This window comes from Equus caballus, chromosome 11 (assembly GCF_041296265.1).
Source record: "Equus caballus isolate H_3958 breed thoroughbred chromosome 11, TB-T2T, whole genome shotgun sequence".
Taxonomy (NCBI): Eukaryota; Metazoa; Chordata; class Mammalia; order Perissodactyla; family Equidae; genus Equus; species Equus caballus.
In genome coordinates this window covers 38,402,574-38,428,025 of record NC_091694.1, presented here as the reverse complement: position 1 = coordinate 38,428,025, position 25,452 = coordinate 38,402,574, and the positions used below count along the sequence as shown (strand labels likewise).

The following is a 25,452-nucleotide window of genomic DNA, read 5'->3' as shown; positions in this document are numbered from 1 at the left end:
CCACCCTCATGATCAGGCCCACCTCCAGGGCAGGTCTAGGAACCTAGTTCAGTCCATCAACACACCTGGTCCAACTTCGAGGCTCCAGTGCTCCCAGGAAACAAGCCCAGGGCCAGGGAAATCAGGAGCACACATGGGTCTAACCTGAGCTGTGTATCCTTGGGCAAGCCTCTCAGCCTCTCTGAGCTTTGGTTCCTTCATTGGCAAAAACAGGGGTGCTGTTTCCTGGGGGTTATTGTGAGGATGGTGTGACCCACTTAGCCCAGTGTCTGGCACTCCATAAGCAGCCTCTAAATAGGAGCTTGGCCCCGACGCTGCAGCCCTGACCCCAGCCCCCCGGGGGGATGGGCTGGAGGGGTGATGTGGTTGCCCAGCCCTGCCCCTGAGCCTCCCCTCCCAGAGCCCAGCTCCAAACCCCCGCCCCCCCCACCCCCCGCCAGGGCGTGTGCACACTGAGCAGGCTCGCGCTCTGACACACACACACCACTTTCTTTTTCCGTTGTTTGCGGCTAATTGTTTATTAGGAGATGCAGGCGGCTGCGCCAGTGGGAAGGCTCAGCTTGCTCCGCTATAATTAGGATAATGCACATTAGTCATTTAGTGTAACTCAGAGAGCTCCCCTCCCCCGTGCCCCCTCCCGCGACCCACCCCCCCCCGCCCCCCCGAAGCTCTGGCTCCCATGCCAAGCTGTGCAGGTTTGCACAGGTTGGGGGGCTGGGAAGCTGGACCTGGGCTGCCCCCACCCCCAGCTTCCCTCCTACTCCACCCCCCTGCCCTCTGCTCACCTCCTCCATCTCACTCCCCCATCCCCCTGGCCACCCCACCAGGGTGGGCTTCTCCCTCCTCTCCCCCCTCTGGCTCTCTCCACTCTCCCCTGTGGTTTCCTTCTCTCTGTCCCCTCTTTCTGTACCTTCCCCTCCCTTCTTCTTTCCTGACTCCAGCGTTCTCTCGTTCTCTCGCTCCTTTTTGCAGTCTCTTTCTCCTCCTCCAAGGTCCCCATCCTTGCCTCTTTCCTCTCTCCCTCTCTCTCCCTCCCCAGCCCCTCCCCAGTAGCCTGAACCACAGGTCTCTTCAAGGAGGTCAGGCCTGGGGTTCCAGGCCCTGGGTGGGCGAGACGGGGTGCAGTCCAGGTGTATGGTGTGACCCACCTCCCTCAGCCTGCCCCCTTGGCGGGTGCCCTCCTGGCTACTGCCCTCCGTTCCTCCCTGCCCCAGACCCCTGGCATGTATTTGCGGGGCACTAGCCAGGCAAAGGCAGGCCTTTGTGTCCAAATGGCCCTGCCTGCCGGTGAGCACATGGGTGTGGCTCCGCGGCCCCATCCCCCGATCTGCTCATGGTCTTCCTGAAATCCAAGAAACCAGCCCCACAGGAGGCTGGTGTGTTGGGATGAAGGTGGGGCTCCCCCAGGACGGGCAGGAGCAGGGCCCTCCCGGGGCCTGAGTTGGGCAGGGGGCGGTGGGGTGGTGGGCAGTGCCCAGTAGTCCACCAGAAACAAGGGGCTCTTCTAACAGTTTCCCTTGTCCGTAGTCCCACAGCCACTGGCAGGCTCCAGACCTGGCGACCGATGAGCCCCCTGAGCCCTCTTCCTCCATCGCTGGGCCCTCCCCCGGCCCCTTCCATCACAAAAGGGCCCTCACATCAGGCCCCTCACAGCTGGGCGGCCTGAGGTCCAGGGCCAAGGGCTTGCCCTGACAGTCGTTGCTGGGGCCAGGGGTGAGGATGGGGTCCCCTTCAGATTTTCGGAAATAAAGAAAAGAGTTGTTCCCGGCCGTGAGGGATGCTTGCCTGGAAATATAAGGCCTCCTTGTCCTCGCAGCCTGTTTGAGCCTCTCGTCCTGATCCTGAGATCACAGATGCAGACAGACTAACAGACACACGCTCACCACTCACAAGGGCAGGCTCGTGGAGCAGGCACTGGAGGGGGCCGGGTCACGGTGCCCTTGGAAGAGACAGAGCTCCTGCCCACAGCTGGTACCCTGCTCTCCTGGAGCTCTCCCAGAGTGACCCTGCCTTCCTGCCCCAGGCTCCTCCCACCCAGGGACACCTGTCCCCCAGGGTCACCTCCTCCCCAGGGACACCTCCTCCCCAGGGTCACCTCCTCCCCAGGGTCACCTCCCCCCCTAGGGACACCTCCCCCCTAGGGACACCTCCTCCCCAGGGACACCTCCCCGCCAGGGACACCTTCCCAAGCTGTACCTCTGGAGGTCCTTGTCCCACAGAGGCCTACACCACCCCCTGCCAGGCTCCCCCTTCTCACTGTCCCTCTGTCGTGAGTCTGAGGCCCTGCACCCCAGTGCACATGCAGTTACAGGATCCTAGGAGAGCAGTGGCTGGAGAGGAAGGGAGCGTTCCTGACCCAGAAGATCTCTTGGGACCTGGAAACCCCTTCTGTGTCTCCCTTTGGGCTTGCTTCCCTCTAGGGATGAGGCTCCCGGGCTGGCAAGAAGGTGCCCCTGGGACTAGGCGGGAGCCGGGAGCCAGGAGCCCTGGTTCCAGTGGGTCTCCCATCTACCCTGCTCTGGATTGAGCAGCTCTGTGTCCCTTGGCCTCAGGTGCCCTACCAGGTGCCGTGAGCAGGACTGGATGGCCAGTTCCAGCACGCAGGGCTGTCCCAGCAGCAGCTCCCAGGGGTCCCGTGGCCGCCTGACCTTCCGGTGCCCAACCCTCCTTTGGGCCCTGGGGGAGCGTTCCTGGCCCCCAGCTTGGCTGAGCCTGCGTCCTTCTTTCACTCAGCAGTATTAACTCCTTCCCTCCTCTAAGGGTCACAGCTGAGCTGAGCGGCAGCCTCTGCTCTGGTGGAGGGAAGGATTTTAGGCCGTGGGAGCCAAAGGAGTGGCAGGGTTAGGATGGATGTCTCAGGATCAGGTAGGGCGGGGGTGTGTGCAAGAGGAAGACTGGGACAGACCGCATGTGTGTGTGTGTGTGTGTGTGCACGTGCACGCAGGCACAACCTCCCAGAGCCACCCCAATCATTCATTCATTCATGCGGCTCAGGGCTGGGTGCCAGGGACAAGGAAAGCAGCAGAGTGCCAGCCCTTAGTTAAGCAGCAAGTCGCCCAGGAGGGGGTTAGGGTTGGGGTTCATACGCAGGGAAAGAGGGGCGGCCATCACCCCATTTTACCATTTAGGAAACCAAGGCAGAAGGATGCTAAGCCATTTGCCCAAGATCACACAGCTCATAAATGGCAGAGCCCGTCTGACGGGAGCCCTCCTGACCCTCAGTTTCCTCATCTGTAAAATGTGGGCAAGGGACCTGCCATCCCTTCAGCTAGGAGATGCGGAGTTCCCAGGCTGATGGCAGGAAGTGACGGTCAGTTGCCAGCACTGCTGGTGAGTGAGCAGGCAGGGGGTCTCCTGGGAGGGGATTCAGGGCAAAGTGGGGGAGGGGCACCAGCTTATTCCAACATCCTGCTGCTGGGGGGGGGAGGTTGGGGGGTGGTGACAGTATTGGGAAGCTTCCTTTCCAGGATTTACAGCCTCCAAGGAGGCGGCAAGTGCCACCTGGTGTCTATGGGCTGCTGGAGGCTTCAGTACCCCCTGCCCCAACACGGGCCACCCCTGGAGTGCTTAGTTATTCCATAAACACTGGCTGCAGGCCGAGCCCTGGAGCTCCTGCTGCTCCCAGCCCAGCCCAGGCTGCAGGCACGCAGGGGCCCAGAGGAAACGGGAGTCTCCAGGCTGAGGGGACACAGCCCTGCCTCGGGGAGCTGCTTCAGGCAGGGGCGTGGCCAGGTGGAGGAGTGAGGTGCAGTGGTGCCAGGGGGCAGTGCATCCCTCTCAGGCCCCAGACCCCAGGAGGCACCCTTTCCTCCACAGGGCCTCTGTTCCACAGGGTGGTTCATGGCGGCTCCAGCCTTGGGCGGGGACCTGTCTAGATGGACAACCAAGCTAGGCGCCGGGCTTGGGGAGCACAGCGGGACTGGGTTGCATCCCCTGGGCCCGCCGGGGGCGTCTTTGTGCAAGATCCAAACTGCTCAGTATGGAGAGGCCCTGTCCTGTGGGGAGGGGAGGGCAGCGTACGGGCCTGCCAGGCCCAGCGGTCACCTCCCCTCTCTCCAGCTGACCCCTGCCTCGTCCAGAACCCCCCAGGACTCCTTGTGCACAGAGCCCTGCTCACTCCTAGGTCATCCATGTGGCAGGCAGGGCAGGGACTATCCGCCTATCCCAGGTGAGGAAACTGAGGCCCAGAGAAGGGAGGAGACCGCCCAACGTCACACAGTGGGTTGGTGGCAGAGCTTCCGGGGCTGGATTCTAGGGTCCCAACAAGAGCAGTCCTTCCAGCCTCTGGGCCACTTTCGAGGTCCCTGGGATGCTCTGCTTTGTGTGCCTGTCATCTCTGTACTTGTCCTGTTTCACTTAACAGACGTTGACAGAGGACCTGCTGTGAGCTAAACCATGCACCAAGTGCTGGAGAAAAGCAGGCCAGCACTTCCCTCCTCTCAGAACTAAATAACCAATGAGTGTTGAATGAATTAATGAACGAACCCTCATGACTGACTGTTCCAGAAACTCCACCAAGTAATTTGCTTATTTAGTCCTGACGACGCTATGAAATAGGTTCTGTTAGCCTCATTTTACGGATGTGGACATTGAGGCTCAGAGAGGTTAAGTAACTTGCCCCAGGTCACCCAGCTAGGAAGTGTCAGAGCTGGGATTTGAATGTGAGTTTCTGTGGCTCCCAAACCACACAGGTTCTTTCTTCTTTTCTTTTTTTTTATTTCCTTTTTTTAAAAAAGAATTCTGGGAACAGCCTCAAACACTTTCCTTCATTTTTAATGACATTTATTGTTTTCTTTCTAATTTTATAAGCAATACATGTTTATTGCAGACAACTGGAAATATATAAAAGCATAAAGTAAAAAATAACAATCACTCATAATCCTCACCCCCCAGAGATAACCACCATTAGCATTTTGATGCATTTCCTCCCCGTGTCTACACATTTTCATATAAAATTGGTATCGTGTGAATAGCTGGGTCTGCACCCCACTTTGTTTAGTTCAAACTATTTTGTGAGCATTTTCCCATCTGAGTAAATATTTTTTTGAAAACTTGATCCACGGTGGCTGCTGGCATCCATTCTTAGGCATGTGTTTTCTATAACCAAACTCTGCTTTTGAAAGGGTGTTTCTAATTTTTTATCATAAACATAACATTGTGGTGAACAACTTTTTCCATAAATCTCTGAGCCGATGTCTGCTTATTAGATTCCCAAAGCGGGAGTTACTGGGGCAAGAAGAGCAAACGATTTCAAGGCCTTTAAAACATGTTTTGAAGTTGCTTGCTGGAGAATTTGCCCCGTCTCCCCTCCAAGAGGAGCGCATGTGAAGGCCCCGTTTCTTCAAACACTTGCTAACACTGGGCGTCACTGACTTAAAACAAACAACCAAACCTTTCTGGAGACGCAGGTGTTTCCCACTTCAGCGCCCTGCTCGGCGGGAACTCACATGTTGGTTATCGCTCCTCCTTTGCCGATGGGGAGACAGGGCCCCAGAGAGCAGAAGGGACTGCCCTAGGTCAGGTCCGGCCTTAGCAAGGAGGAGCAGGACTGGACCCCAGCAGCCCCCCGCCAGGTCCCAGCCCTGTTCCGTGCACCCACGGTGGAGAGCTTCTGCCACTCAGCTCCCCGAGCAGGGTCGTGTCCCCTGGAGGTGACACCCCTCCTGTGGGCTTGGAGGTCTGGGTTGGGGGTCGTCACTGGGCATAGCCCCTCCGTGGCTTCTTGATCAGGGACCACATGGCCCCCTGCATCCCATGCTCTTGCTCCCTCTGGTTCGTTCGTTCAGCCACTCGTACACTTGGCGCCTGTCGGTGCTCCGCACTGCTCTAGCCTCTGGGGCCTTTTTCATCATCAGCATCGTCACCACATTATGTTGGGGGGGGTCACAACCCCTTCAGCATCCCCCAACCCTTCCTGCTTGGGGCCGTGTTTCCACACTTCCGCGGGGATGCTGCATAAACCTACAGATTGCCAGGTCTCTCCCCTAGAAATTCTGGTCCTGTAAGCCTGTATCCCGCCCTGGAATCCATTTGCCGATGTTTTGATAGCTCCGGCTGATTCTTACATTCAGGCAAGTTCAGGAGCAACTGTGGAGGGTCCCCAAGCACTGGCATCTAGTGTGGCACTTACACACACACACACACACACACACTTATGCATGTGTGTGCACAGGTGAGCAGGCTGTGCCCCCTCCCAGCACAGCCCAGCGCCCTCGGGCCCTGCTGGCATGCCCTGCTGGGCTCCTCAGCCTCAAACTCACCAAAGCTAATGGCAATGTTTTTTTCTGATTTGGAAGCGATTAGTTTTAATTTGGGGACAATTAGACGTAGAAGCAGGAGGCATCTGATTTGATTAGAAGCAGGGAGATGGCCACAGACGCCCCCGGCCTGCCTGGCCCTCGGCTCAGTGCAGATTCAGGTATGTATTCACTGGGGAGGGGAGCTGGCCTCTCTGCCTGGGGAGGAGGTGCAAAGGTAGCCTGGGCGAGAGCAGAGACCCCCGCTGTGCTCCCCAACACCAGGGCCAGCCTGAGATGGAAACGGAGGGCCTCTGTCCAGCCGCTGGCCCTGAGCCGGTGCCCCATCCCCATCAGAGGGTAGAATTAACATTTGCTAAGCACCTACTGTGTGCCACGCCTTGCACTGCGCAAAGCTGGCCCAGACCCAGTGTCCACCCACATCCCGATCCGGCTGGAAAGGCCACAGCGTAAACAAGACGTGCCTTCTGGTGTTGGAGGTGGCTTGAGAGACCTCCGCACGGGCGAAGGGGCACGTGGGCCAGCGTCCTGCCCCCCGGGGAACATTCATAGAAGTGACTAATGAGACAGCTCGTTGATCATTTGAATCTCATTCTCACCCCAGTGCCAAGCTCCCGATCAGTCAGAGTCAGAGCTGCACAGAGCCAGGCAGCCACAAAGCCCCACCTAGGCGCTGGCAGGGAGAGGTATCAGGGAAGGCTTCAGGGAGGAGGTGACGCCTGAGCTGGGCATGAAAGGGTGAGGGGACCCCCACCCCCCGCCCCCTGTGCAAGTCTTCTCTTGAGTGCTGGGGGGTCTGATACCTTCTACAGGACCAGTGATGCCTCTGTTCACACCTTAGTCTCCTTCTGGAACAAGAGAGGGAGAATGAAGGCTGCAGCCTCTCAGCAGAGCTTAGCCCCGAAGTACCCCCGGGCCGGCGCTCCCGAGGGCCCCTGGGACCGAGCAGCTTCAGTGCCCAGAGAAGCTGGTAGGAGAGGGGATGGTGGAGCGGGGTTGGGACAGAAGGCCAGTCAAACGCACAGACACCCCATCCTAAGTTACGGAGCCCTAAAGACCCAGCCGTGCCCTCCCGGGACCGTGGCAGGAAGCAGCCGGCTCAGCTTGGCTGGGGAGGGCCCCGTGCTAGGTGCAGTGTGGGAATGCCCGTCATCATCCCCCGTACAGAAGCCGCGTGGTCCCAGCCTGCCTTCCTCCCCAGGCGGTGTCTCCACGTCCTATGGGGGATAGGCCGCTGTGCAGGGCAGAATAGCCAGGCCCCTGTGTGAGTTCGCCCGGGCTGCCCTAACACAGTGCCGGAGCCCGGTGGCTGAAACAACGGAAACCTATTTTCTCACCTTCTGGCGGCTGCAAGTCCAAAACCAGGGCACCCGCGGAGCGGGTTTCTCCAGGGCCTCCCTGCTCGGCTAGTAGCTGGCCGTCTTCTTGCTGTGTCCTCATGTGGTCTTTCTTCTCTGTGTCTGTGTCCTGATCTCCTCTTCTTCTAAGGACACCAGCTCTATGGGATCAGGGCCCACTCTAATGACCTCGTTTTAACTTAATCACCTCCTCAAAGACCCTGCCTCCAAACACTGTCACCTCCTGAGTTACAGGTTAGGACTTCCACACGTGGATTCAGCCTTGCCCATAACACCCCTCAGCAGCCCGAGAAGACGTGGAGAAGCCCCTTCAATAGGGAGACGCAGCAGGGGCAGGATGCCAGGGCTGGACCCACACGATTCCTGCAGCCCCAGGCTGTGTAGACAGGGATGGGGTGGGGGACGAGTCTGACCAGTGTTCCTGGGAGAGCTGAGGCCATGGACAGAGGCAGTACTGGGTCTAGTCCAGAGGGCCAGTGGGGCCAGAGTACAAACGCGGCCAGTGGAGCTCAAGTCTGGGGAGCAGAGGGGAGCAGAGTGAGAGGCAGGGCGGCCGGGCTCCAGAACCAGGCCCGCAGAGCAGTAGGGGTGCAGGGTGTGGGGGCTGAAGGGCAGGCCTGTGCCAGCTTGCGTGTGAGCACAAGTGTGTGTGCGTGTGTGTGTAACGCTCTCCCCAGTCAGGCTGGAGGTGCTGAGGGTCCGAGGCAGGGCGGTCCAGGCTGTCGCGTCCACCTGGTCACAGCCCTGAAGCTCCTCCCCGGCCTCCGGACCTGGCCCGACCTCGCTCTGTGTTGATCCTCCCCTCCTGTCTCCCTTCCTTAAGGAACCTTGCAGCAACCTTTGCTTCCCAAGCCCGTGCCCTGCTCCGTGATGTCCGGAGGTTAGAGCTCCGTGTGGGATGCAGGCCAGCACATGCACACACACACACGTGTGCACAAGCACATGCACTCCTAGTGTCTCTGAAAAGTTGACCAAATGCTCTGCTGTCAGCTCCACCAGTCTCGCCTTCCTGCCCCGCAGCCTCCACCACCCCGGAATCCTTCCAGGGCCTCTCCTACCTCCCCAGGCCCAGAGAGGTCAAGCGACTTCCTTCAGGCTCCAGAGCAAGTGAACGGAGAGCAGAGATTGGGGCTGGGGTCTCAGCGACCCCCTGCTCAGCCACAGAGGAGGCCTCGGGGCCCCAGAGGAGAGAGCGATGCACGGCGGTGATGGGAGGAGGTACTGCGTGTGATGGTGACATACATACAAAGACCGGAGCAGCCAGTGTCATCTTTTCCGGCGGCCGTTTCTGAAAGCAAGCTGCTTCCTTGCTACTAGTTGCTTCTCCTTTTAGAAGCTTAGTCTCCTGATCTGCAAGGCTGCTGAGAGGGCTCAAGAGCCCCCTGCCCCAAGCCGGGAGCCCTCGGGCTGCCTCCCGCTCGCCCCCATACATCCACGCTCCTCTCGGATGCCTCATTGACCTTACAGCATCCCAGCCCGTGTTGGGCAGCTCATTCAGAGAATTCCATTCATTCAACAAAAGTCTACTGAGGGCGGAGGGTGCATGCAAACAGGGTTCTCCAGTCACCGCCTCCACGCCCCTCTGAGCCTGCTGCCCATCTGGTGGCCCCTGCCCCCACCCACCGTGCCTCCAGGGGATCCAGATGGCCAGCTGTGAGGTTGGGACGGTGAGAGGTCAAAGGGGACTAAGTGCCACTTAGCAGCCTCTCCTGGGGATGGTGAGCGGGGCAGGACCAGTGGTCTGACTTCATGTCACCACCCTGTCCACCCGGCCTGGAGAGCGTACACTCACAGCTCACCAGCACCAGCTGCCCTCCTCCAACCCCAGAGGGATGAGCACCTCGGCCCCTCCCCTTGCATCTCGGCTGGTCCCCACAGGCCCCAGACATCCCAGCACGGGCAGCCGTGCCCCCTCCTCCCCTGGGTCTTGTAGCCGTTCTCAACGTCCCAGTGACAGGGCTGATGTCACCACTTCCATCTTAGAGGTGGAAACCGAGGCTCGAAATGGAAAGCAGCTTGCCCAGTGAATGTGGCTGGGAGAAGCCTGGGCCGTGAGTCCCTCTGTCTGTCTGTCTGCATCTGCTGCTTCCAAAGCAGCTGGTTGACTGCTATTCCCGGCTCAGGTCATCACCCAGCTCCCGCATGCATGCCTTCAGGTGGTGGGGACACGTTCCCAGAGACTCTTGGGGTGACTCCAGGCACCAGCCGGGAAGGCTTTCTCCGAACATCTTCCTGTCATCTGGGACGCGGCTGCCCACCTCCACGGCACCATCAGAGGCCGGCATACCTTGCTGGACTGCAGAGCGGCTAGTGGGGAAGGGCGCCTGGGGACAGAGTGCTCCTGAAGTGGAGGTTAAAGCATGGGCTGCCCAGAGGACTAAGGGCCAGTGGTTTCCCCAGCTGGTCCTTAGGGCTGACCAGGTGCCACTCCTCTTAGAACACCTGACCCCAGGGCCTTTGCATGCCCCAAGCCCATTGCCTCATTTTTTAAATGAGGAAATTAAACTACAGATTTAAAAAACAGGACGAGACACCAGAGCCTCAAGAGCAGGGAATTTTAGCTCCTTGCATTTATGAGGAGTGGGGTGTGAGCGTTTGTGGAGCTGTCGAGGTTTCATCAACAGTACTAAAATGATAAACGTGCGTAACCTGCAAGCAGCCCCCAAAGCATCGGTTAGGGGTCCCCTCCTTGGACACAGTTCTCTGAGAATGACTCAGTACAGATCAACCGTGATTGGTTGTGCCTGCTCAGTGCCAGGCCCCGGAGATAACTAACTCCCATGCAAGGCAGGATGAGAGGTGCCGTCAGAGAAGGGCAGAGCTCTGAGGACATTCCCAGGAGTAGAGGTCACATCTTGGAGGGCTCCGTGGAGGAGGTGGCATTCGACCTGGCCCTCAGAAGAAGATTCAGATTTGGGTGTGTGCAGATAGGAAAGGGGGAACTGGACACCGAGGGCGCAGCATGAGCAAAGGAGGGGAGATGAGGCGGTTTCAGCCAGCACTGAAGCCAGATTGTCCAGTTGCGCTGGCAGTGGGGACCTGGGACAAGGAGTCCTAGGGAAACGGGGCCTGGAACACCCTTGCAGAGGCCTTGAATGCCACACTCAGGCGCAAGGTGAGTTTGGACTTTATTTTGCAAGCAGAAGGGAGAGATCCTTCAATAAACTTCCACACGTTCGCACGGTGTCGCGTGGTTTAAAGAGCGCTATCTCATTCGAGTCTCAAACACGAAACAAATGACCACACAACCTCCCGCGAGACCAGCAATATTCTGATCACTTTGATTTCAAGAAGAGGACGGCCACTCAGGGAGGGGTCCACGGGACAGTCCAGACCTGGTTTTCAAATCTCAAACCTCCACGTCTTGTTCCTTCCTGTTCCTTGACAGTGACCGACAGGGGTTGAGCCGCGAGCGAGGGACCAACAAGGTCCCATTTGCATCCTGGAGAAACAAATCTCTCTGGCCGCCGCCGTGTGGGGGAGGGGTGCCAGGGAAGGGTGGGCTGAGGAGCAGGAGACTCAGTCAGGTGGTGTTACGTTGCCATAGCAACAGGAGTGAGGCCAGAACGGGGCTGGGGCTGGGGACGCAGGACAAGGGGCAGCCCGGGACATACCAGCGCATGGAGAGGTGGGATCGCTCAAAGTTAGCAGGATTCTGGGAGGTTGGAGGCGGGCTGAGAGGAGGGAGAAGTCCTACCTGGGGCCACATCCGGGTTTGTGAGACGAGGATCAAATCCCCCGTGAATATAGTGTGGTGGTGTCTAGAGGGACTAAGGGTGATGGGCTCCCTGGGACCCGGCCCCATCTGAGGCAGCTGGGGCAGTAAAGGGCTTGGGTTTGAAAGTCAGGTGGCCCCAGATTCAAATCCTGCCGCTGGCCCCTTAGGCTTCTGTCACTTGGGTAATTTGCTTAAGCATCTTGCGCCTTGATCCGTAAGGGGTAAGAATAGGTTCTCGAAAAGAGAAGTTAATTGATAGGAACCTGGTTGAATGGATGAAGACAGTAATCACACCTGGCTCAAGGGATCGATCTGAGCATCAGAGGAGCTAATGCCTGTCGCCTGCTGAGCACGGGGACAGTGGTAGGAGTCAGCGCTTCCTGGGGGCCACCCTGGGCTCTCAGCCCTCTATGCACACTGCTCGGTGAGTCCTCACCATGGCACGTGGAGGCAGGAAGATTTGTTATACCTGTCTTACGTTGCGGATACCTGGGGAAAACACCTCTTGAAAGCTCCATGATGCTTTGCGTTGGAATTAGCTTTACCCCCATGTTGCAGATAAAGAAATGAAGCAGGGGCCGGCCGGGGTGTGTAGTGGTTAAGTTGGCGAGCTCTACTCGGGGAGGCCCAGGGTCCACGGGTTCAGATCCCGGGCACGGACTTAGCACCGCTCCTCAAGCTATTTATGTGGGTGCCATGCCACATAAAATAGAGGAAGAATGGCACAGAGGTTAGCTCAGGGCCAATTTTCCTCACAGAAAACAGCTTCACCTGGGCAGCTTGGCCCCGGAGCCACCTGGGGATGTCGAGGCTGCCTGGAGTGGACGGCTGTCTGCGAGGGTGGGAAGTGGGGGTGCCCTGGGGTCCGAGTGCAGCCTCTCCTCACGGCTCTGGGCCTCTTTATTCTGTCCCCAGCTTCCAGCCGCTCCCACCCGGCCAGTCCCAGCCCTCCGGGGCCACAGGCCAGCCCAGTGCTGCCGGTCAGCTACCGCCTGTCGCACACTCGGCTGGCCTTCTTCCTGCGGGAGACACGGCCCCCGCCGCCCACGGTCACCAATGGCTCCCTGCAGCGCTCCGAGCCCTTCGTGGTGTTCCAGACCAAGGAGCTGCCCGTCCTCAACGTCTCCCTGGGGCCCTTCAGCACCAGCCAGGCGGTGGCCCGGGAGCTCCTGCAGCCGTCCAGCACCCTGGACATCCCCGAGCGCCTGACGGTCAACTGGAAGGTGCGGGCCTTCATCGTGCGCGCCCGCGTGCCTGCCTCGCAGCCCGTGGCTCAGGTGCTGTTCTACGTGGCCGGCCGGGACTGGGACGACTTTGGCGTCACCGAGCGGCTGCCCTGCGTCCGCCTGCACGCCTTCCGGGACGCCCGGGAGGTCAAGAGCTCCTGCCGCCTCAGCGGGGGCCTGGCCACCTGCCTCGTGCGTGCCGAGCTGCCCCTGGCCTGGTTCGGGCCCCCGGCCCCCGCCGCACCGCCCGCCGCCCGCCGCAAGTCCCAGGATGGGCTGGAGGCCGAGACGGCCGGGGAGAGCCAGCAGGCCGAGCTCTACTACACCCTGCACGCCCCGGATGCGGCGGGGGGCTGCGGGGGCGCCCGGCGCGGGGCGGGGCACGGCACGGGGGCCCGGGCGGAGAGCCCTACGCAGCACCCCCTGCTGCGCATCGGGAGCATCAGCCTCTTCCGGCCGCCCCCCAAGAGGGCCCTGCAGGAGCACAGGCTGGACAGCAACCTGATGATCCGCCTGCCCGACCGGCCCCTCAAGCCCGGGGAGGTGCTCAGCATCCTGCTCTACCTGGCCCCCAACTCCTCCGCCCCCTCCAGCCCCAGCCTGGAGCACTTCACACTCAGGTACGGGGTCAGGGGCTGGGGGGCTGGCATCCCTTCCGAGCTCAAGCACATACCTGACGCCTTGCAGGGGCTCGTGCCGCGTCGGGATCCCAGCTCTTCCATTTATCACTTGACTGACCGCAGGAGGACACCTGGCTCATTGGAGCCTCCGTGTTGGCATCCATCTAATGGCAACAATATTGCTGCCCCTACCTCCATATCTCACAGATCATTAAATCGTGAGGCATCCCCACAAAGCAGAGTGATGTCTCACAGTGGGAATCCGTGGTCTGAGCCTTGTTGGGTGATTTATAGGAAAGGCTCCACCCAAATGCCCCACCTCCTCCCCAAGCAGTATGTGTAGAACCTGAAACATCACCATTAGCCTCCAATTTCTTTGAGTTAAGTATGGCCCTCTCTCCTGAGTGTACTACCTTAAAGTTTAAATATTTCTGGAAAGGATCATGCCTGATTCAATGATTGATACCTGAAGGTGAATTTGGGTTAAATCAGTCGTCAGAGATTTTGGGCTGCATTAATAGGAGTAGAGTGTGTAGAATTAGGAAGATGATAATCACCCTGCTTGAGTCACCATTAATTAGAGCACAGCTGAAGTGTTGTATTTAGTAGAGGACGCTACACCTTATGTGTTCAGTGTCCAGAGGTGGGTGACGAGGATATGAGTGACTTGAAACTATGGCAAAAAAGCAACTATTGGAGGAGCTGGAGATTTGAGGCCTAGAGAATGAAGACTCAGAGAACACCTGCTCGTTCCCAGCTTTCTGAAGAGCTGTTACACTTAAGATAGAGGAGAATCGTTCTCTCTTGCCCGAGCAGAAACCATGGGTATTATATTTCAGCTAAACATAAGGAAGAAGTTTCTGGTCCGTAGAGGCTTTCTGAAAATGGAATGGGATGTGTGCAGAAGTAGTGAGTACCCCGTCACTAAGGTATGCAAGTAGAGGTGAGGTAACGACTTGGCAGAGAGATGGGAGAAGTGACTGCAGCTGCCACCAAGGGTCAGAGGTTGCAGCTGTGGGACACCAGACTCCCCAAGTTAGTCTCAAGCTTTGAGTCTCGGGCTCAGGGTCCCTCACTCACCTGCTCCCCCACTCCCAGCCCCAGAAGGGGTGGTGGCCAGGTGGGCAGCCACTGGGCCCTAGGCTGACCCTCTCCCTCTTCTTCCTCCTCCTTTGTCCAGGGTGAAGGCCAAGAAGGGTGTGACCCTTCTAGGCACCAAGTCACGGAGCGGCCAGTGGCACGTGACCTCGGAGCTGCTGACTGGGGCCAAGCACTCCACAGCCACCGTGGATGTGACCTGGGCCCAGGGCACACCCCTGCCCCCCTGGTGAGCCGAGGTGGCGCCTCTGCCCGCCTCTTTGCAGGACAGGCGCCTTGGGGGGCTGGGGAGTTCTCGGTGGAGGGGGCCAGGCTTGTGGGGGGCTGGGGCTTAGTTTGTGGGGACTCAGAGTCCAGGCTGGGGCACCCCAGGGGTCTGCAGAAGGCTCAGAGGGCCCCAGCCGGCAGGCTGCAGCGGAGGGCCAGGGTCCCCCCCTGGGGTCTCAGGGCTCCTGAGCAGCTCCCAGCCCTCCCCCCTCAGCTCTGCTCGCCTCGCCTTGCCCCGCAGGGAGGGCCAGGGGCCCCTGGAGATCCTGCAGCTGGACTTCGAGATGGAGAACTTCACCAGCCAGTCGGTGAAGCGCAGGATCATGTGGCACATCGACTACCGCGGCCACGGCGCCCTGCCCGACCTGGAGCGCGCCGTCACCGAGCTGACGGTCATCCAGCGGGACGTGCAGGCCATCCTGCCCCTGGCCATGGTGAGCGGGGCGGCCGACCAGGCCCGTGGGTGCCCGTGGGGATCACGGGCGCGTGTGTGATGGGAACGCGCACGGCCGAGGGTGCATGTAGGTCGGTGCACGTGTGCACGGGAGCCAGCGCCTGAGTGTGTGGCCACCTCCCGAGCCCAGATGTGCCCGTGTGTAAAGGCATTGTGAGTGTGTGTGCACTCACAGGAGGCGGGCGGTGCTCCCTGCCTGGTGCTGCAGTGGGACGGCAGCTGCCAAGGGGGACAGAGGGGCGAGAAGTCCCCATGGAGGGACCACTCAGGGCAGCTTCCTGGAGGAGGTGGCATGCAGTTGAACCTTGAAGGTCCCATGGGAGGAAGGGCTCATGCAATGGAAGATGGCGAGCCGGTGCTCCAGGTCAGCGATCACGTGGGCGGAGGTGCAGTGATGGGAATATGAGTCCTTTGTTCAAAGGGGCAGTGGACTTAGGAATAGTACAGTGGGGTGGGAAGGCTGCAATGATGGTCTGGGGCCAGCCCAGGGGTGCCTGGAAGAACCAGGCAACTGCATGGGACGTCACCTGTGAGTCCTGAGGAGCAGGGAAGATGTTGACAGAAGATGGCAGGGGACTGGGGAAGAGTTGTGTTCTGGTGGCAGCGCAGGGCGGACCCTGAAGGCTACTGCACAAGTCCGAGTGGCAGCGCATCTGAGAAGGCAAGGGAGGCTGAATGGATTCACGTCTCTGCCCGTGTGTGCAGGTGTCCCCACGGGAAGGACGCACATCTGAGGAATGGGGACAGCTAGAACCCGGGGCCCTGGCTGCTGTGTCCTGGGAGAACAGGGGACCGCAAGCACCCCGGCTCAGCAGAGCCCCACCCTCCTCTCCTCCCCACAGGACACAGAGATCATCAACACGGCCATCCTGACTGGCCGGACGGTGGCCATCCCTGTCAAGGTCATTGCCATTGAAGTGACCGGCCTCGTCCTTGATGTGTCTGCCCTGGTGGAATGCGAGTCTGACAATGAGGACATCATCAAGGTGGGCTTCCTGAAGGTGGGGCCCCTGAGAAGAAGCCCTGAGCTGCAGGGCGGAGCGGAACCCCAAGCCAGTGGGGAATTCACATCCCAGGCATGTCCCCTGAGGAGGGACATGGGAGGGAGGGAATGGGGTGCAGGTGTGGGGAAGAGCTGCAGGCACCTGTGTCTGATGGGGTGAGGGAGAGCCCTGGGTACCGCTCTGCCAGTCCTGGAGGGCTTCCTGCAGGAACATGCTTGAGACTGTTGGGCAGGCTGAGGGGAGAAGGGGGCACTGACAGCCTGAACTCAGTCTAATCCAGCAAGTCGTCACTGAGCCCTGCTGTGCAACAGACACCGGGTCAGGTGGCCGAGGGTGGGGGTGGACCCCTCGGAGACACGCCCTGCCCCTGGGTGCTGGGGACTGAGTGGAGGAGACCCAGCATGGGGAGGAAGCCCCCAGAAGCACATGAGTTAGGCTGGGACTGAAGGCCCAACCCCCACACCCCTCCAACGCCTGAAGGCCTCTCCCTCAGCTCCTCCCCAGAGGCCCACTCTGGGCCCCGGGGCCTCCACGGCCCAGCAAACAAGGCATTGATCTGACTCCAGTGGCCCTGCTCGCCACCTCCTCCAGGAGGGCCTCCAGATTTGCCCCTTCCCCCGGCTTAGGACAGCCGTCAGAGGCAGTGGAGCGGGCAGTAATGCGGGAGGGTGTCCGGACGCCCTGGAACCTGTGGGGTGGGTGAGCTGTTTGCAATGCCAGCCTCCAGCAGGTGCCAAAATCAAATGATGAGACAGCCAAATCTCTCTTCTGTTCCTGTCAATACAGCTTGAAAGAGCGCGGGAGGAGGGGGAGGTGGGCGTCCCTCCCCCTGTGGCTCTCTGGGGCTGACCCAGAGTGTGCTCTCTCCAGCCCCTGGATCCCTCCAGGCCTGGGAGCCCGAGGCTCATCCCCCTTCCAGGAAGAAGGCCCTCCAGGTGAGCCAGGGCAGATGACCTGGTCCCCAGCCTGTCACCTCCTGCAGAGGGGACGCCTGGCCGGGCCCGGGGCCTTTCCATTGCTGGCAGGCGGGGACAGGCAGGAAGCAGCCTGCTCCCAGACCCCCCACCCCAGCCCCAGAGCAGACCAGAACAAAGTCTTGTGATGGCTTTGGGACAAAGGGAATTAGCGACGATTCCGCATGGAATCAGTTTCCCTTCTCAGGAAATACGCTCAGGTTCTTTATGGAGTTTGCCAACATTCTAAACGGAACTTGCCAGCCTTCAGATGGAATTCTCTGCCTTCCACAGTGGGAAATGGGCATTTCTGGTAGGGCCGCTATCCCACTTCTGTCCATCCCCACCCCCGGACGATGAAGAGAGCTAGCAGGAGTTCGGGATGGTCCACGGGCCCAGCTCCACAGACAAGCCACGGTCCCAGCACCCTCCCCACCTCCCACTGGAGCCCTCAGGGTGTCATCAGCCCACAGGCTGCGTGATCGACCCTCCTCCCACGACGAGGCTGTGTCCCCACGGGCACGGACCGGCAGGAGCACCTAAACGCATCGCATGCAGGTTTCCCTCCAGGGTGTCCCAGGTGTGCCCGTGGGCACATTTGACACATACGCCCATCTGCATCTGCCCGGAAGCGCTGGCAGTGCTGCCTCTGTGAGTGGGCACGGGCATCCTCCAAGATGTGTTCCGTGGGCACATGCCCAGCCGGGAACCTCTGAGAAGGCGAGTCGGGATCCAGGTGGCGTGCGTTTGCAAAGCCGCACCCCTGGCGGCAGCCATCCAGCTGTCTGTGCCCGGCGTGCCCTGGTCCTGATTTTCTCCCCCCTTCTCTCATCTCCGCCCCTGGCCTCAGCAGCCCCCTGGCCTGAAATGAACCAGCTGCCCGTTCTCCTGGGGCCGCTGGGCCACAGGGGCCTGGAGGGCTGTGGGCCTGCCTCTCACCCTGCACCCCCTCCGCGTAACCTTCCTGGTGGCCAGCTGAGCACCAGTGACCTGCCCGGGACGGGCTGCTCCTCTGTCCTTTGGAGGGCTCCACCCCTGAGACACCTGCTCCAGAGCCCAGGCAGCTAGCCCTGGGGGCCCTCAGCCTCAAGGCTCCTCCGAGGTGTCGCCTGGCCCCTCAGAAGCAGCTCCTCGCAAAAACACCTGCATGTCGCCTCCTTGCCTAGGAGCCAAAACCTCCCACAGTGGCCACTACAAGATGATCCCTTAAAAACGGGGTGGAAGCAGGGCCGCCCCAGGCTGACGCTGCCCCGAGGAATCAGATGAGGCGCCTGGCTGTCCCCTCGGGCCTCCCGTGACGGGCACTCTCTCTCTCCAGCAGCCTTCTGGCCCTGCTTGTCAGACTGAAGCCCCTGCACCACCCCCCAGGATGACCTGCAGGGCGAGACGGCCAACCAGCCTCCCTCCCCTCCCCAGGTGTCCAGCAGCTGCGACTACGTGTTCGTCAGCGGAAAGGAGTCTCGCGGGTCCATGAACGCCAGGGTCACCTTCCACTACGATGTCCTCAGTGCCCCCCTGGAAATGACAGTCTGGGTCCCCAAGCTGCCCCTGCACATCGAGCTCTCTGACACCCGCCTGAGCCAAGTGAAGGGCTGGAGGGTACCCATCCTCCCCGACAGGAGGTACAGCCCCTCCACGTGGCGGATCCTTGGGGCGCGCACAGGCGACAGCCCCGCACGCAGTCTGCTCCGCGTGTGGGTATAAGGTCCTAGGGACAGTCTGCAGGTCGGTTATACAGTCAACAAACTTTTATTGAGTAGCTACTGTGTGTCAGGTACTGACGGGTGCTTAAGACATGGGGCAAGTGTGGCCAGTGCCTGCCCCAGCCAAGCTCTGGGTCCATCAGGGAAGCTGTCACGTATATGCCACAGAGCCTGGTGGACGAGGGAAGCCCTGTGTGCAGGGAATGGAGTGGCACAAAGGAGAGAACCACCCCTTCCTCCAGGAGGAGTCAAGGCGGGCTTCCTGGAAGAGGTGACTCTTGAGCTAAGTCTTAAAGAATGAGTGGAAAGGAGTTGGCCAGGGAGACAGGGTAAGAGAGCAGTGAAGCAGCAGACAAAATGGAGCGGACACACCAACCCAGGTGCACGCCCACCTGCACACGAGTGCCCCAGCCTGGGCACACCAGGGGCTACTTGTGAGTGCGTGAGCCCAGGCACACAGTGACTCACACACTCGAATGCCCATCTGTGGGGCATGTACGCGTGTCCTCAGCACACTCTACTCAGCCCTCATGGCTGCTGGAAAGAAAGCCAGCGGGAGAAGAGAGGAGGAGTGGCGGGCGCCACAGCGGGAGGGGCGGGACCGGGAGAGAAGCAGGCGGCCAAGTGGGACTCAGTTCAGCTCTGCAGAGATTCAGAAAAGCAAGGCAGTGTAGACCGGAGCCTCACCGGCCTTCACGTGCGCAGGAATCTCCTGAGGATCCAGTTGAAAGGCAGATTCTGATTCGGTGAATCTGGAGTGCGGCCTGAGACGCTGCATTTTGGACCAGCTCCCGGGTGATACGGATGCTCCTTGGAGTAGTGAGGATATGGTGAACTCTGGAGCCAGGCAGCTGGGTTTAAATCTTGACTCTGCTGTGCACTAGCTGGGTTACCTTGGGCTACCTACACAACCTCTCTGTGCCTCAGTTTCCTCATCTGTAAAATGGGCACGTTAACACTTCCCTCATAGGATTGCTGTGAGGCTTAAATTTGTTAACATGGGTAAAAGGGCCCTCTGGATGAGGACTGTTCCGGGTTGTTTGATCCTTTGAAGCGCTAGCCACATTCTTCACTCTCTCTCCAGGGCAGGCTCTTCTGGCAGCGAGTCTCCCAATCTTAGGGGGCAGTCTGCATAGGCTGAGGGTTCCCGAGTCAAGTCCTGGCTCCTCCCTCAGTTTCTCTCTCCTCCCCCATGGTGCTATAAGTAGCAAGAGGAAGCCGGCTGTGCCCTGCACGCTGGGCTTGGCCATCTCTTCTGCTGACTCTCAAGCTCATGGCCACACAGCCGTGGGACGCAGTTCAGCTGCGCTCTCTAGCCTGTGGGATGGGGGCCGCCTTTGCTCCAGCCTGGAGCTGAGAACAGGCCTGGTGCATGCTCAGTGCAGAGAAGGAGGCAGCCCTGGTTAGGAGCTGGCGCCAGCTGTTGGCAGGCGCGGGTGAGGCCAGGCGGAGGGGGCAGGGGCAGGGAGGGTCAGGAGGGTCCTTTCCAGGAGAGGAGGCCTGGGGCTCCCGGCTCCCAGCCTGTCGGGGAGAAGGAGCGAGCCAGGGAAAGAAAGCCTTGCCGTGCACACGGCCTCCACCTGCAGGAGGCAGTCAGGCACGCGCGGGAGGCACGTGTGTAGGCCAGAGCCAGGGCTAGCGGCCCTGACCCCCAGCCTCCCGCACAGGTCGGCCCGGGAGAGCGAGGACGAGGACGAGGACGAGGAGGAGCGGCGGCAGAGCACCAGCCGGGGCTGCACCCTGCAGTACCAGCACGCCACGCTGCAGGTCTTCACCCAGTTCCACACGACCTCGTCCGAGGGCACCGACCAGGTGGTCACCATGCTGGGCCCGGACTGGCTGGTGGAGGTCACCGACCTGGTCAGCGACTTCATGCGGGTGGGCGATCCCCGAGTGGCACGCATGGTGGACAGCAGCACGCTGGCCGGCCTGGAGCCGGGCACCACCCCCTTCAAGGTGGGCACGGGGTCGGGGCAGAGCCTTGTTCACCTGTGGGTGGAGGATGCAGTCGTTCCGCGGACAGGATTTCCAGGGCCCCGGCTTCTGGGAGCAGCCCCAGCAGGCCCCCCAAACACGCTGTCTTCCCCACCTGCCTCTCTGCCTGAAAGTCCACCATAAGCAGTCAGGCTTCTTCAGCTACGTGGCTGGAGGTTCTCCCTCCCAGCCTTGTCCTCTTTCCCGGCCTCGCATGGCTCAGCATGGTCTCTGAGAGCAGGTGTGGAGGAGGAGGGGAGTGGGTGAGAGGTCAGCCAGCCTAGAGGCCAGGAAGGGAGTTCCCGGGTCTAGAAACTCAACTTCCACCGTCCTCCCTGACAAGGGGTGCCTGGGGAGAGATCATCCACCTAAGAGATTGCAGATAGTCATCTATGGGCTGGATTCTGCCTGCAGATATGTTTGTTTTTCAAACAATTCACCCAACATTTAAAAATGGGGAGCCGTGGTTTTTTAAATCTAGATTTCTGGTTTTACAAAATGTGAATCTGGCAACACTGGGTCTGCATTCCTACCTGGCAATAATTGTCTGGAGCCAATACTGACGCCCCCTTTACATGAGCATGAGTTTTCCCGTGTGCCGCAGTCCCCACTACTCCCTTTTGTCTCCCTGACTTTGAGGCTGAACATCGATTGCTAATTGTCACTGTGGTGGGCTGTTGTTTTTCTTAACATCTGCCCACCCCTCTCTTCTGTGTTCCTGCCTGGCTCCCGTTAGCCTCTGATCCTCGTGTGATCTCCAGACCCTGGTTCCGGGTTGCAGACATAAGGCAGAGCCCTGAGTCCTGCCTTGCAGCCCACCCCGCCCCCAGAGCCTCTCTTCCAGCAGTGCTGGGAGTCATCCTGGGTTGGGGATCCTCGGGGTGCAGCTTTGCTGGCCCTCCCCCACCCCTGCCCCCCTGTGCCTCAGGTGGTGTCCCCGCTGACGGAGTCCGTGCTCGGGGAGACACTGCTGACGGTGACAGAGGAGAAGGTCAGCATCACGCAGCTGCAGGCCCAGGTGGTGGCCAGCCTCGCCCTCTCCCTGCGGCCCAGCCCCGGGAGCAGCCACACCATCCTGGCCACCACGGCTGCCCAGCAGACCCTGAGCTTCCTCAAGCAGGTAACCAGCAGCCCAGCCTCCAGCCCAGGGCTTGGGGTGTGGAAGGGGGACTGGCCTGCCCTCGTGCCATGAGTCCCCAAATCAGGGCTGTAGGTAATGAGAGATCTATCTGCCCTTTGTGCCTGCACCCTACCCCACCCCGTCCGCTGCCTTCTGCACAGGAGTCTGGCCAAGGTCTCGCCCCCTGCACCAGCCACCTGAGACGTTCCTGCTGAGGGGTCCCCCTCCCAGATTCTCAGGGGGCCCCTCACCTCTGCCTCCCCCCCCCCCAGGAATCACCCTTCCCCACCTCTGGAGCCCCAACTACAGTCCCCCACAGACACACCAGGGCACTGCTACAGGACAGAGGTGGAAAGGTGACAGGTGGGAGCACAGGGAGTGAGAAGGTGGGCACTGAGCACTGAGCCAGGAGTCCTCCGCCCCTAACCAGTGACCTCAGGCTGGTTCCTCCTCTGCAGGCCCTGCTTCCTTATCTGCGGGGCAGGCAATTCTCACAGGGTTTTAACAGACAGAGGAGAAGGCTGAGGTTGGGTGTGTGTTCTCGATCTGTCCACATGTCTGATGGGGTGACCCCACGGTCAGACATGGGGACATGGGGTGACTCATGCAGCAAAAGGGACTTGAGGCAGACCATAGGCAGAACTAACCTTCACTTCATCAAGGGGAGAGGGGTGACGTGGGCAAGGAAATCCTCCAGGCAGTATGAGGCCATACCGTGCCCCATACCCTCCCCACAGCCTCCGGAGGAGGACTTTGGCTCAAACAGTCGTTCCTGAGCAGCTGCCACTTAGCCGGCACAGTTCCAGCACTGGGAATACAGTGCCCCCGGGGCCCTGCCCTCACAGTGCTCATCATCTAGATGGGCGCCAGCCAGGACTAGCTCTCTGACTTCTGTACCCTTCTCCTCCTCCTCCAGGAAGCCCTCCTGAGCCTCTGGCTCTCCTACAGTGATGGCACCACGGCCCCCCTCTCCCTCTACAGCCCCCGGGACTACGGGCTGCTGGTAAGCAGCCTGGATGAGCGGGTGGCCACGGTGACCCAAGACCGGGCCTTCCCGCTGGTGGTGGCCGAGGCCGAGGGGGCAGGGGAGCTGCTCCGGGCAGAGCTAAGCATCGCCGAGAGCTGCCAGAAAACCAAGCGCAAGAGCGTGCTGGCCACGACCCCTGTGGGCCTGCGGGTGCACTTTGGTGGGGACGAGGAGGACCCCACTTACGACTACCCGGGCCCCAGCCAGCCAGGACCCGGCGGGGGTGAGGACGAGGCCCGGGGAGCTGGCCCGCCGGGCACAGCGGTGCCCCCGGCCGAGGCCCCCAGCACCACCAGCCCCGCCATCCCGCCCACCGAGGATTTCCTGCCGCTGCCCACCGGCTTCCTGCAGATGCCGCGTGGGCTCACGGACCTGGAGATCGGCATGTACGCGTTGCTGGGCGTCTTCTGCCTCGCCATCCTCGTCTTCCTCATCAACTGCATCGTCTTCGTGCTGCGTTACCGGCACAAGCGCATCCCACCCGAGGGCCAGACCAGCATGGACCACTCTCACCACTGGGTGTTCCTGGGCAACGGGCAGCCGCTGCGGGTGCAGGGGGAGCTGTCGCCGCCCACCGGCAACCCGCTGGAGACCGTGCCCCCCTGCTGCCACGGCGGCGACCACCACAGCAGCGGCAGCTCTCAGACCAGCGTCCAGAGCCAGGTGCACGGGCGCGGCGACGGCTCCTCGGGTGGCTCGGCCCGGGACCAGGCCGAGGACCCTGCCAGCTCGCCCACCTCCAAGCGCAAGCGGGTCAAGTTCACCACCTTCACCACGCTGCCCACGGAGGAGCTGGCCTATGACTCAGTGCCGGCTGGCGAAGAGGACGAGGAGGACGAAGAGGACCTGGGTTGGGGCTGCCCGGATGTGGCGGGCACCACGCGGCCCACGCCACCCCCAGACCTGCACAATTACATGCGGAGAATCAAAGAGATTGCATAGAGGCCCCGTCCCTCCGCGGGGTGGGCTCTGCGTGGACGCAGCTGGGACCCTGCTCGCACTTGACGCGGGTCGGCTGAGCGGATTTTACAGTCCTTGCCCCTGCGGCTTTGCTCTGTGCCGGGCGGGCCGCCTCCCCTGTCTGGTCCTTCCTGCTGCCTTTTGTCACCCTCCTCTGCCCCCGCAGGTGGAGGGCGCCTTGCTCCTCATTCTTCCCTTTCCGAACCTCCTCCCATCTCAGACAACCCTCCTGCCCCAGGAGGCCAAGCTGGGGCGAGGTGGGCCCACACTGTGCCCCGCCCCCACCTCCCATGTCCCCCGTCTTCCCCGCGTGTGGGGGTCTCTGGGGGGGTCTTGTGTCTCAAGTTGCACAGAGACTTCTCTCAAACCACTATTCAGGGATTTCTGTCCTGCAGGGTGGGGAGGCGGCGGCTGCCTACCCTGCCAAGGATCTTGCTGTGGACAAAACACTGGGGGCGTTGGGGGGGACACTTGTAGCATCTGCTGGCTTCTGGGTGCCCCCCAGTCCCTTCCCAGGACCTAGGAGCTGACTTTACGGAGGGGTCTGGGGCCAAGCCAGGCACTTTCCTGAGATCTCAGGACTCCTTCTTCTGTCCCAAGGGCTGTGGGCAGGGGCCTAAAGGGGGAGAAGTCCTCAGTCCGCCCCCAGCCAAGCCACACCCCAGAGCGCCGTGGTCTGGGCCGGCACGGGGAGGTCTGGGTGTCTCCGGCCCACCCCATAGCAAGGTCCAAGCTACGCCTTAGCTGCCTCTCCCGCTCTGCTGACTGTCGCTCCTTCCTCTCTGCAGGGGCAGCCACCCATCCCCCGACAAAACAGAATCCGGTGGGAGGGGGAGAGAGGGCACCAGAGGATGCTGTGAGGGACCTCGGGATGGGCAGAGGCCGAGGGAGTGGGGGTCTCCCCTCCCCCATCCCACAGCCACTTTTCTCTCGGGTTGTACCCACCACTGTGTCAGATTTTTCTTAAATAAATGGAGGCGACCAGACTGGGGGTGGGGGCAGCAGCTCCCAGAGAACAGACAGGACGTGGTGGCTGGCTCTGAGTCTCTTCCTGTGCGCATGCACCTACACGCACAAGAACGTGTGCATACGTGCACGCTGTGAGCACACTAAATGACATGGATGGAGACATGGCTGAACCAGCTGTGGTCCTGCTCTTCCTCCTGCAATATTCGAGTCCCTTTAGACCCTCTGGTGCTGAGGGGACGCCCATGTCAGGGGACAAAGGGTTCGCTGACCCAGAGATGTGCCCTTACGCAGAGGAGCCTCCTGTAGGAGTCGGCCTTCATGGGCTCCCCAGAGGCAGGACCAAGCCTCAGGCCTCCAGAGAATTGCACAGAAAGTAAGGAGACAGGTGAGAGATGGTCGGTGGGCACGCCTGAGCTGAGTCCAGGTTCCTCCACGGCCTTCAGCCCACCTCTCAGAGGAGGTCCCTCCTCATCACCGTCACCACCTCTCAGGAGAACCTCCCTTCTCTTCTCCATGGGTTGATGTGGAACCTGGGGGTCACCACGTCAGAGAAGCAGGCAGGAGAGCGCAAAGGCTGTTGGGGTTGCCCCTCCTCCGTAGCGGGCGCCCTGGCCTGTGTGTGTGCACACGCGGCCTCCCATGGCCCTGCAGGACCACTCCCCACCACAGGCAGCAGCCCCAGTGGGCACAGGAGGCCTGAGGGGACCAGGAGCTTAGCCAAGACTGCCTGGACAACCTCCAGTG

General features: G+C 60.7%; 1 protein-coding gene across 1 annotated transcript in view; it reads left to right on the top strand.

The window, feature by feature from the left end:
* The window catches only part of TMEM132E (transmembrane protein 132E), a 52,902-nt gene extending 28,138 nt beyond the window's left edge, over positions 1-24,764 (top strand). Inside the window, exons 2-9 of the mRNA XM_023653026.2 lie at positions 12,249-13,179; positions 14,360-14,506; positions 14,786-14,978; positions 15,841-15,984; positions 18,372-18,577; positions 20,326-20,614; positions 21,561-21,752; positions 22,669-24,764. Coding sequence (XP_023508794.2) covers positions 12,249-13,179; positions 14,360-14,506; positions 14,786-14,978; positions 15,841-15,984; positions 18,372-18,577; positions 20,326-20,614; positions 21,561-21,752; positions 22,669-23,721 — 3,155 coding nt within the window. The 3' untranslated portion in view covers positions 23,722-24,764. The remainder of the gene's footprint in view (positions 1-12,248; positions 13,180-14,359; positions 14,507-14,785; positions 14,979-15,840; positions 15,985-18,371; positions 18,578-20,325; positions 20,615-21,560; positions 21,753-22,668) is intronic.
* Positions 24,765-25,452: the final 688 nt, after the last annotated feature.